Source organism: Strongylocentrotus purpuratus, unplaced genomic scaffold (assembly GCF_000002235.5).
Source record: "Strongylocentrotus purpuratus isolate Spur 01 unplaced genomic scaffold, Spur_5.0 spur5_scaffold_6, whole genome shotgun sequence".
Taxonomy (NCBI): Eukaryota; Metazoa; Echinodermata; class Echinoidea; order Camarodonta; family Strongylocentrotidae; genus Strongylocentrotus; species Strongylocentrotus purpuratus.
Window position 1 is genome coordinate 4,444,163 of NW_022145612.1, and position 13,138 is coordinate 4,457,300.

The window sequence follows — 13,138 nt, forward strand, 5'->3', positions numbered from 1 at the left end:
CCAGTATGCATAAAACATGTGTATTGATATTGAGTGCTGTTGAACTGCATTGCTGAAGGTCTCAGCATGTTTCTTTATTTTCTAACCCATTTATTCTATTCTTTATATCTATAACCCTGTAAAATTGTCTGTTCTCAAATGCCTAGTCATTTATAACAAATACCCGGAAATGGTATGTTATCACAAGTAACTATCATATAATAGTGATGATATTTCCAGTTGAATGCAAAACTTAAAAAAATAAATGAAACAGAGTGAAACCGTTTTTAAACGGATATCCTATCACCTCATGTCTAGCAGGATTTGTGGGAGTTTGGAAAGAAAAATTATAGAGTTCACTGGCACTTCCATTTCCTTCCTTCATTATTCTAAGCCTGGATTTTCCTGATAAGGGTTCCTTTGTAATGAACCTGGGCCATTCCCATACATGAATATCTGACTTTCTGTAAAACAAGAAACAAGAAATTTAATTATAATAAGATTTAGTTTGATTATACAGATTCACATTCATGTAGTTTTGATGCCATGAAATAACTAAATCAAAGTCATTGAAAATCTAACATTTTGGCAATTCACTATTCTTGCCCCCGAAACAGAAAAATTTAGCTTCATGTGGTTAACCTTTTTATTTGTGCACTACTTTGTAGTAGATTGTGGCCTACAAAATACATGTCCATACCAGTATGTCGGCTGGTAGAACTGTGATGGCTATTAATTGTGAGATTACTGAATACTAAAATCATAATGTGACAAAACTATTAACTCAGAAAATGAGATCAATCCTTTTTATATATCATCTTAAATGATTGTGCTCTCTTATTTCACCCTACATCATTCAGTATGACAGCTTACAGCACATTTGTATGTCTCTAGAGAACTCTGTATGTTAGTGTACAGACTGATCTGCATGTACAAGAATATGAGTGGACCTAAGGACCGACTTTGTTGACAAACTTCACCTCTCAGCACGTATGCACTACCAGTGGTTTGAACTCTCTCAGACTCTTAACTCGAAGTTCAAGGCTAAGAAGCCTTTACATTGTGACGTCATGTCTATAATCTAGTTTCCATATATGCCTGTATTAAAGGAAGATGAGGACACGATGAGATGCACTTCTCCATGTGCAATGTTGGATAAATTATAATGCATTTCAACCCCAAAATATATATATATATATATCCTGTTTCAATCATACATCATGAGGCATCAATTTCTTAGCAGTCAGGTAAAATAACAACCAATAACCAATACAGTATCTCTTGGATGTCTATTTTCCTCTTATACTATAGTACCATATCACAGTTATATTAAGAAGCTATACAGTATATTCAAATTTACTTAAACTGTCACTGAAGCATACGTGTACATTGTAGATAAAAGTAAGAAGTACACTTTCTGTATTACATTGTATGTATACATGTACATGGTTCTACAGCTAGGAAAAAAATAAGGAGGGACAAGTAAATAACAAATCAAAACAATCTTCTTTTTAAGGCCCCACCACAAGCAATTTGCTTCTAAGGGTGTCCTTTACCGTATTATGTTTACTATGTTTCTCATTTGTATGTACATGTTTCATTTTATGGTTAAATAAACTTTACTTTACTTACTAGTATGTCACAATGAGTAAAAATGTTGTTAAAGGAAAAATTCCATTCAATTTATCAATCAAACTTTGTCTACAGTTTATTTACAAGTCCCTGCATGTACATATAAAACAGTATACAAATTGCAATGTGCAAGAATATGTCAATTTCTACCATCCCCAAAAGAAGACGGCCGTAGCCTGTATCATCAACATTGTCAATATCACTATGCAACGGAGTAATCAACTAATATTAGGTTTGATTACTCCAGAGTCCAGAAGCCATTACTCATAGTGACTTGGTAATGAGCCAGCCCAGAAGAGGTTCAATTTTGCCTTCACTCTCTATTAATGAAGACAAGTTAATGAATATAACTACATGTAGACTTCAATGTTAAGCAGGCAACAAATTGAAGTGCATGCTCCTGTAAATTTACACCAGGGGCTGTTGAACTGGGAGTGGGTTGTATTCTGCAGCCCCCCCCCCCCCCCATATTTGTGAGGTAGACTCATACATTATTTGTTTGAAGTGTACATCCTCATTTCCTCCTCAACAATCATAAAAACTAGACAGCTCCTATATATTTATATACTGTCATAAAACCATCATAAAATACATATATTTATGAAGCCTCATTTAAGCACTGTGTTAACGTCAAATGTTTCTCGATAGTGATTTGGTAAATGATCACACATCCCAAAGGAAAAGATACCATAAGGTATCTGTACAAGGCACTGTATGTTATCAATATGTTTATAATGGTGTCAGATTAGGTCATTGATAGCCGTACAATAATCCCCAATAGCAAACACTCCCTGAAACATGATCAAAGGATATCTACTTTAGTTAACATTGTCGCAGGACTGTGACAGTTATTTCCAGCATTATAACTGAATACTGGAATCTGTACTATCTTGTTTATATATTTGAAGGAGGAAACAATTATGTTGCATTATATATACACGTAAAAGGAAGCACAGTGGAAAATAATATTCTCTTTCCAATAGTCTTCCATATATAGTAACATACTACATCTGCCAATCTTCCAGAACCAAAAAAATGGAATCCTTCAAGGCCAGAATATGAATATGGTACATTGTATTTTGTATGCTTAAATTACAGAGTTTTCAGGAGAAAAGAGGAGTATGGGGTGACATGATGTTGACGGCCCCAAAAACAGATAACATTCCTACGAAAAAGGAATGGATGGCAGTTCTGTCACATGGACATATATACATGTACATGACATTCACAGTACCAGTACCGGTATTACTATAATTTTTTTTAATCAACCAACCTTTGAGACAAAGTATTAACATGTACGGTACATGTTACATTTTAGGGGTGTTTTTTTTTTAGATGCATGAAGCTTGCATTTCAGTGCAATGTGCTAAACTGCTAACACATCAAACATACCAATATATGTACCGTATGTACAACCATGTACCCAGTACCTATAGATACAATGTACTAAATGCCCGCTTTGCATTCTAGTTTCTCATTTGTTCCCAATATGTATACAGAATCCTCATTCTATTGGCTCTTTTCAGGGTGTATCTTTAGGAGAATAGCATTTTAATAAAGTTACTAGACCAATGGCCTATTAGAAGACATAAAAGATGAATAGAGATGGTATGCACATTGTGTGCACATGTCGTCCGGGTAAACATTAGAATCGCTCGGTCGCATTCAATTTGTATGATGAGTCATGTATGCATTGAATCTCCTTCAAATGGTTTGGAACCTTCATCCATCTACATGTAGTCTTTATTGTGATTGACCTTCCATGCATACATGCAAATCTATGTGTTTATGATAATTAGATTTCAAGAGAGATAAATTGAATGGCAACACTATCTGGTGAAAAGAAAAATAATTTTGAGAAGAAAATGTTGAAATATATTTTACTGGTCATATCAAAACAGGAAGTACAAGAAGAAAATTGGGGAAAAAAAGGGGGGAAAAAATCAGACATATATATGCCAAATGTCTGCTATTAGAGAACCAAAGGGGTGACGCTTCATACTTGAACACAGGAGAAACATCTGTGTGGCTCTCAATGGAGACAGACCAAACATGATGATGAACATATGTATGAAATAAAAGAGCTTTTATTTCTTACAAGTGTTGGAGTCAGACAAAACATTTCCTTTTTATAATTTTTCCAATCTGAACGTCTGGTTTCTATTTGCTCATAGTTGTCATTCATGACTGGGCAGGGTACCCATTATAATGGCAATAATACCATCACCACTTCAATTTCCGCCTTTCTTTTGTTTCGAACTTGGCCTCAATTCTAAATTCTTTGCATTCCTGATTTCCTGAGCAAATATTTTGATCTACACATTTACTACAAGGATAGTAAATATTTCCTTTCATTCACAGTTTTTGATAGACCAAACAATTTAACCTGTTGCATACGACATCCTTCTCATCATCAATCAGTGTGTGATATGTACATGTCTGTGTAGTACAGGGTACAAGTACATTTCATACTAAAAGTGAATTTCAACTACAACAATTCAATACTTTGATAACAAATACTGTAGATGATATATAATTGCTCAATTGTCAGTTTGGTGGAACTGCATGAAGGAAAATGATATCATTCCACTAGGCTTGTAAAACTTGTAATTTCCATATTCACCAGGTTTGAAATGTTTATGTTATGAGGTAGTTCCTGGTGCTCCACTTTTGATACCCAGGATATAGTCTTAAAGTCAATCGGTCACACCCAGGCATATCAGGAGCATTGCTAAAGAATGTAGAACCCTCAACCTCACAAGTGCATGTATAAACCACTAAATAATACCACAAAACCTCAGATAGTCACATTCTGATATTCTATGATGTGTGTCTTCTCTTATTATCTTTCTCTCCTTTCTGTTGACAATTATCATTATCATTAATATCTTGTAAAAAGGTGTAGTTCAGGGACAAAATCTCTAGAGGACAACTACTTGTAGATCATGTGAGATATGCACAGATACTGTAAGATTAATTAATTCATCAATAATTGGTTGGGAAAATGAGGGTGAGGGTTGAATAACTTTTTCATTGAGATGTACACCCTGTAGATAAATTAACCTGAATTTACATTTATAATAAATTAAAGAAAATTACACAAAATGGGGCAATTTATTCCTCGTGTTTGTTTTTGAATTTTGATAGTTATCACTACATCTTAAATGACAACCATGTATTGTCACACAATCATTTTCTTATGATCTCTTAATCTCACCTTCTCCTGGTACACTTGAACCAGTTTGTGATGTCTGTACATCTGGTATAGTAAATCTGATCAAACGGCTCACTGTAGGATGCTGTCATAGTCTGGAAATAACTGTCAAAAGAAATCAAAACATATATTGAGAACCGAGTTAAGATTTTGCAACATGTAAATTAGAGGAATCAAAAATGAAAGTGATGTGTAATGTCAATCCTGGGTTCTTCCCTGTCAATCAAGGGTCGTAATCAGATCTTTTTCCCATACAATTGCATTACATTCATATTTCACAGAAATGTGAAAGTACACATACATCTTCAGGGTCAAAATGTTACCAATAATATGTATCAACGTTTTAAACACATGTCACCAAATACACATGTTGAGCATCTTCCTGTTGCAGCTCAGTAGCTCAACAATTTATTTGTTTCATATCAAGTACATGCATGTACTGCTGTGATGCACTTGACAAAGTTGTCAAGAGCTGAGTGAGTACTGAGTACAGTAATAGGTATGGTAATCAGTGACTAAATGTTCCTACTGCTAAATGCTAAAAGTGGGCGACTAACAGGTAAGCAGAAGACATCTGTCATAGATGAATTGGTGCCAATGATTATTACATGGAATAGGATGATATTACACAGCATGGGGTCTGAAGACAAAACTTGACTCACACATCACTCACTCATGCCATTAACTCATGGTCTAATATTAGACCTCTTATAGATCATGAACTTTATAATGTGCCACTGAAGGTACTAAAGAGATCCTTTTCTTGGCTCTTGCTCGGAGCAAGAGGAGGGCAGGGCCAGCCAGGAGGGATAAGACCCAGACAGGACAGGAAGAGGAATGGGGGTAAAACAGCCAGCCCTGGGGAGGCGTTGAAGGGAAATAGGGAGATTAGCAGCCAATACCAAAGAGCTACCGTAACTTAAAAACTGGGATGCCAGAGCAATTTAGCAGAGGAAAAGTACTGGTCACTTTACACCACTAATAATTATAATTTATCAGCATTCAACTACGGTAATCAAATGAATATTTTGTAATTAAAATGGATCAATTTATATAACACTATATACAGTAGGCCTGCATTTACAGTAAATGCACATACTGTACTTAATATATCATAATATTTCATACAAATATTATCATCTCCTTCACTTCAGAGACATGATTATCAAGGTTTTAGACGAGCAATAAAAATACATGTATAGGTATCCAATGCTGCTAATTCATATAACTCTCCATTGCAAACCTTGAAAATTGAGAAGAAAAAAAATCATGAGAAAAATACAAAAATGTTTTGATCCCTAAATTTGTTATCCCTATCTTTGTGAATCCTTCAAATATCCACATCCAGGGTCAAATGGGAAGATACGCACCTCTCTGTTCTTGTACAGACATGGCTACCATCCACATCCAATGACAGGCTAGCATCTCCTGTCGTAAAATACAAGGCTGTCAGAACCAGCAGCACCGCTGAGCCCCTCCACATGATACTATTCCATAACTCCATTAGAAGAGCCGTGGCGGCGTGATCCGATTTCTAACCAAATTGAATCTGACTGTTCCTACAGCCACCTGCGAGAGAAGAAATGAGAAGGGAGAATGTAGAGGTCACGTTATTCTTCTGGGGTTATACTTTCACTAAGAAATGGAATGCATGAGTCATTTATCAACCTATCGGGCACATGCACAAGTGCGAAATTGATTAACCTACAAAATGGAGATAAAGTAGGCTATCTTGTAATTTAATAGCTATTTTGGAATAGGCTAGTTATGAAATTATGTAGAATAGGCCTGAGTCAAACCGTTTAACCGACGGTTATCCGACCGCATTCATCAAAACCGTTTAGCATATCTCGCTCCGGTTAACCGTTATTTGCATACATTTTGGAATGTGCTAATAGCCGATGATAAAGATAATCAAAGAAACCGCAGTGTAATGTTACACCCTGGCCGCTGCGCGCCAGCTTTCTGGCAGCAGTAATCCCCATGAATGAATTTGTAAACAATAAAACAACCAGCCCCCTTCTCTCTTTTCTCACCCTCTTTATTCCCTTCTCTCTGCAATGTGTTCATCGCTCATGTACCTTTTCTTATTACTGCACTCTCAGCTCACAACTTTCTAAATGTTTACACATTCGATGGTCAGTTTCTCTCACATCCCTTCTCCCCCGAGTCTCTCTCTCTCTCCCTCTCTCTCTCAATATTAATATCCATCCCTTGCCGACTCGCCCCCTAAAATAATGTTCATATATAAATAAAATACAAAAATATTGATAACAATAATAATTGAAGTTTTAGAAATATCAATCAACAAAGTCTTGGATATTGTGAGTAATTTAAGTTTTTGATCATTCTTCAATTCAGCCGATTAACACAGCCACCCTTTCTGTCTAGTCTCACTTGTCTTTACTTCTTCACTCTCTTATGTCCCTGCCTGGTCCATGCAGGGACATGCAGGGACATGCTAGCCCATGCATGCTCTCTCAGTCACACACACATGTACACACAAACCTCCGGTGCCCAAATACACTGTACATACACACAGATGGAGGGCTCATGCTTGTCCATGCACACATGTGGGCGTGGCTTCTTGACCTCCCACTGAACTGGGTACGGTGAAAGCACGCGCGGTCACCAACCTGTAATTTATGCTGGTATCAAACTCCACCCACATAGCTAGAGAACCTTCCTGATTGGTCACTAACTTGGATCAGCTCATTGCAGGGTGTGTCTTGGGTGTGTGTGATACACACTTCCACATAATTTCATATGGCAATGATACATGCAGGGAGCTCTCTCCCTGACCATGTGCAAACATTGCATTGCAAAGGCATATATAAACACGTCACAGATCAGCTATCTTCACAGAGTAACTTTGCAAGGTTAATCATGATATCAAATTCAGATCAGGAATAATAAGACATGTTTTATGTTGTTTATTACTGGTCTCTGTTTATCAGGATGACCCAATTTGTGCCATAGTCCGGGGCTGGGAATGCTCAGCCCAACAGTCTGAAGACCAGCAGGGTTCCGAGCTACAGCACTATTACAAATACTGTATTTTCACTTTTTCAGATTATTATTAAACGGTTAAACGAAACCGCCCGTATACTTTTAACGGTTAACCGTTTAGCACAAAAACCGTAATGACTCAGGCTTAATGTAGAAGGCTTGCATGTTTACAATATAATATTTACTGCTCTATAATAAATTTAAGAGATGTATGGAAAAAATCAGGATACAATGGGAAGGATATTAAAGATAGCAAAGTTACCATCATTACTATTCTCTTCAGAATTATTCTGCTATTGTGACAAATACATGGGAGTATAAAACCTTCCACTAACAATGTACAGTAACATGCTATTTAAGGGTAAAGACTTGTATTTTCAATTCTCCCCATTCCCTCCCCATACATGGTGCCTAATACAACAAATGGTGGTTCTTTGTCTATGTCATGCCTTACCACTTGACCAGTAAAATCTCAAACCTACTACACTGTAAATATTGATTGCAGGATGTCCAGATGTTACATCAAACAAAATGGATGATTCATATAAGGTATTGAATATTCAATGAAAGGGCATGAAATATGAAAATTGAAAAAAAAGCAAGCAAAGGACATGTTACATTTTCATAACATCACTTTAATTATTAGGCCAAGCTCATACAATGCAAGCCTACATGCACAGTACACAAATGCCATCGTAACTGGTCATACAGTCATGGCATTTGGGTGAGAGGCCCATTTGCCCAAGTTATAGCAATTTGTGATCATGTTTTATAATTCTTTTATTACTCACTTAAATATTTGTGATCATTGAATCATTTATGATCAAGTAAATAATAATTTCTGATTGTTTTATTCATCATTCTATTACATTCATTTTTAATTGAAATTTTCAAAGTTAAACCATGTTAGTTGTCATAATATTAACTTTGTATGTTAAACTCAGGAACACTGTACTGTAGCATATAGGTATATACCCATTATTTGTTTTTATAATGATTCATCCTTGTTAAATGAATACATTACCTTGCCCCACTTTTATCAAAAGCCTAAATATTTGATGTCAAGATGATATTGACTTCTTGAGTATGGTTCAAGGTTATATTTGATCCCTTCCACACTAATGTTTGGAGTCATATAAGGGCATCAACTATCGACAAGGGTATTAAATATACTAACACACAGTCAATGCCCTTCTGGCTCTGAACACAAGAGAAATTATGTTAGGACTTTGAAGTTAAGATATCACAGTGATGTAAATATTGTTACTGTATGAAGCATTTCAGAAATATATCAAATGAGCATTTATAGGGATTTCCTCAAATTTCATAAATTTACTTCATATATGTAACTGTTTTTTATTGTTTGGGTGTTCTTTTCTTTTCTTCTGAAATGAATTCCTACTATTATTTAGGTTAATGAATATATATTTGTATTATTCATCCATTAGAATAAGACTGGGCCCCTACACGTTTCATTAGGGTTACAGATTAGGCCTATAGGTCTACAAGGTTTATGAATGAGTCTACCATACTTTCTAACCTTTTGATAATTTTTATGATTTTATCCACACTATATCGCTCATTCATGTGATCAGACTGACAGTCATAATCAAAATAATGTTTAAAAACGAAAGAAAAAGGAAGAAAAAATAGAAAGTTGATATTCTTTTTATATCTCCTTTCTCTTTCTCTTTCTCTCTGTATATCCAAATCAGTCATCCCAAAAAACAATATCTACTGTACTGGTACCTTTGCCTGGAAAGAGGCTTCAAAGTTCAGCAGGTGTTGCACAAGTTATGTAAGATGAGCGAAATTGAACTCTTTGTGAAACCAGCACATTTGTTTGGAGTGTGTAAAAAAATCAAAAACACCATTCTCACAAGACAGTAATCAGCATATGTAGTGATTTCCCCCTTGGAAAAGTGGTGAGAGAAATGTGCAAAAATGAAATACAACATAGAGCCTACCACTTAAAAATAACACCTTGTTTTTGGAAAAACTAAATAACCATATCTATATTACACATCAGTTAAAACTAGTGGTCGAAATGTATATTTACATTTATAAGATAAAATGAAATATGATATTGACATCAGTATCATTTCATATCTTCATCAAGTCCTAGTTAATTGGAGGCCTTTTAGGCTAGATCATACCTTCGTGAAACAGATTATACTTGTACATATTCAGGTTTCAATAAGGGGGTAACTTAAATCATAAAACAAAATATAAATACAGTTTTCTGAGTGGGATTACGTTACCTGGCTAAGCTGAAAGTGATACCAAAACTCCCCGCCGTTCACTCCAGCTAAATGCACCGGTGTTAGCTCCTGTCAGTAATGTCCAGTAATAGTAATACACTGTACCGATGAAATAGTATGAGGACTTCTAAGAAGGCGGGGTGGGTACGAAGCCGGCGATCGTTTTAGCAACCTGGCAGGTGACCAATCCGGGATGAAATTTCGCCGTTTGGATTAAAACAGAAGAACGTTTATGATATCAACACCATGATAATAAAGATAAAAGCAGAAACATCTCAATCTTCATTAGAAAAAACTAACCAATCGGTATATTTTTTGATAGAGTATACTCCGAATGCATGAGGATGTTCAATCTGAGCAAATGTAATGTTTACAAACAGAGCGGGAGGCGGGAGCGGCGCGGCATGGTATTCTTGCGTGGGAACAAGGCATGCAGCTTTCCATACACACCCCGGCCGTAAAAGCAATCATGACGTAAAGGTAACCTTATCCTAAGGTAGGTATGAACGATGAGCAAAGCAACATTTTTGTTTTGAAATTTGCTTAGAATAATTTATTTGTTTGTAAATTACTTAAATAATTAATGAATTATTTTTAAAATCTAAATTTGATAATAAATACTCTAAAATCTCTCTATTAAGATAATAACATTATTACAACATCCCTATTTTTTAAATAGACTCGTCCATCGTCTCATTCTTTTTCGGCGAATACTACCAGTGAATCAGATTTACTCATGCATACTTTCTAACGGTATGTTCACGCTTGAGTAATTACACGGTCAATCAATGAATGGGATTATGAGATAAAAACTTCCTATTTGTTTACAAATACAAACACTGTTGTTGGATAGCTGAACTAGATTTTGAGTGAAAGGGATTTGTGTGGTCTCGTCTGCTATTCTTAGGACCTCATTCAAAAGACTACAATCTTTAAAATTCTCCGATTGATTCACTACTACTACTAGATCTAGTACGAGGAGGTCAGCGATTTGTAAAATCTATTGCACGTCTCTGGTCAGAAGTTCTTTTTCCTTTTTACCCATCTACCCTTTCTAAACGATACTTACAGTTCTGAGTAGAGGTCGACCTTACATTTACATCATATTGTTCTGCTAGATCAATGTTTATATTACAAATTCTCTGCATTGTCTACTCAAATAGAGTAGGCCTATACAATTCCTGGCCCACTTTTTATATTAATTTAGTTTTTCATGATGTTGAAAATTTAGACTTGAAAATGAGATGAGGAAACAATGTCGATCATCCTCGTTTCAAACATATAATAATAATAATAATAATAATAATATAGAGTATATTTGTAATGCGCCAACTCCACATGAATAATGTGTTCGAGGCGCATGGAGAAGAAAATCCGGACGCCTCCCCCTTTTCTTCTACTTCTGGTTCTTCTTCCTCCTCCTCCTCCTCCTCCTCCTCTACTTCTTTTTCCTATATACCCACCCCCTCCTCCTCCATTCTCTTTTTCTTCTTTTCCTTATTATCATTATCATTATTATTATCATTATTATTATTAAAATCATCATTATTATGATTATTATTTTCATTATTATTATTTTATTATTGTTATTACTTTATTACTTTTATTTCGATCTTCTTCGTTTATGCTTCCTTGTCAAAATCCTAGTTTCAACCTGATACAAACAAACACTTAAAAACAAACCATGTATTATAGAGCCTTGTTTACATGATTGTTTTGTTATTATTGTTAGCGTAGCCAGCCACAACAGCAAGTATCCCCGGAAATGGGATGGGCATTGGTTTCCAGTCTTGTCCGGGTAGCACCATACAGTTAGTTTGCTACATCGAAAATCGAAAGATATGAAATAGTCTTGATTTCTAATAATGACGGATTTCCTCATGCATAAACCCACCACATGGCTAAACAGATACAACAGGGAAAAGAGTTGAAAAGTCTAAATTGATATCCGTAACTTTGAGGGAAGAGATTATCAATTTCGCCGTTCTTTTGTGTAGGAAGATTGTAGGAGCGCAACTTATAATCACTGTATTTTTGGGGACGAATTACGTAGTTAGGTCGACACTCGATGGTTTTAGTTTGGTTTTGCATGGGTCCACAGTATTATTAAATTTTAACATTATGAATGTTTAGCCTGCTACTATACCTATAATCGTCCAGACAACTATTCCTCTATGAAAACAAAATAAATAAAAGAAATATGTGTGTACATTATTTGATCATATATAATTATGACTTTGAGTAAAAGAAAGGTAGGTTGTATCACAATCAGTCAAAGCATTAAAATATATAAATAATGAAGGCACCAGGTTTATCGGGGGGGGGGGGGGCTGGCACCCTAAGAAATCGATCCAGCAACGGCAAATTGCCATGTTTGACCAGCCAGAATTGTTCTACAACAGTGCTAAGAAAAATGTTGCCAATTACAGTCCATTTCATTTTCAAAACAAAATCCATATTATGTTTATGTTGAATAGAGGTGGTGGTTAAAGGGAGTGGGGGGGGGGGGGCTTTAGCTTGGGCATCGGAAGTGCAGGAATGTACCAACTTAGCGCATTTTACATTCTAAAATTTATTATTTGGAGACGCTGTTTTCTGTAGATGGATTACAATAAGGTCTGGGAATGGCCCTTTAATCTCCTTTACCCTCTTTTTCTCCTTTTTGTGTATATGCCCACATACTTGTATCCTTTATTCTTCCTCTCTCTCTCTCTCTCTCTCTCTCTCTCTCTCTCTCTCTCTCTCTCTCTCTCTCTCTCAGCCTCTCTCGTTTTATTTGTTATTTGGTTCGCCTTCCAATGGGGGCACTGAGGTAGGTGCCACGTTCGCATCTATACCGTGTGAGTCAAAAAAAGGTTTACACCTAGAAAATTGCTAATTATTTTTAAAATCATCTATAAACAGTAACTAATTATCATACATCTTATGAAAGAGTGTTTTATCCCAAATCATTTGGTATAATTTTCGTGTGATATGTGTTCACGCTTGGATGAACAGGAGGCATCGTTTGCGAGAGTGCAAAAATCAACTTGTGCCAAAGTGA

The 13,138-nt window shown here is 35.7% G+C and overlaps 1 protein-coding gene across 2 annotated transcripts in view; it reads right to left on the reverse strand.

The window, feature by feature from the left end:
* The window catches only part of LOC100894133 (multiple epidermal growth factor-like domains protein 11), a 54,028-nt gene extending 43,563 nt beyond the window's left edge, over positions 1-10,465 (reverse strand). Inside the window, exons 1-3 of one of the 2 annotated variants that reach the window (XM_030972358.1) lie at positions 10,096-10,465; positions 6,196-6,394; positions 4,829-4,930 (exon numbers count right to left, since the gene is read on the reverse strand). In XM_030972358.1, the coding sequence (XP_030828218.1) occupies positions 4,829-4,930; positions 6,196-6,329 (236 nt within the window). In that variant the 5' untranslated portion in view covers positions 6,330-6,394; positions 10,096-10,465. The remainder of the gene's footprint in view (positions 1-4,828; positions 4,931-6,195; positions 6,395-10,095) is intronic. The other variant, XM_030972359.1, reaches the window with a different exon arrangement.
* Positions 10,466-13,138: the final 2,673 nt, after the last annotated feature.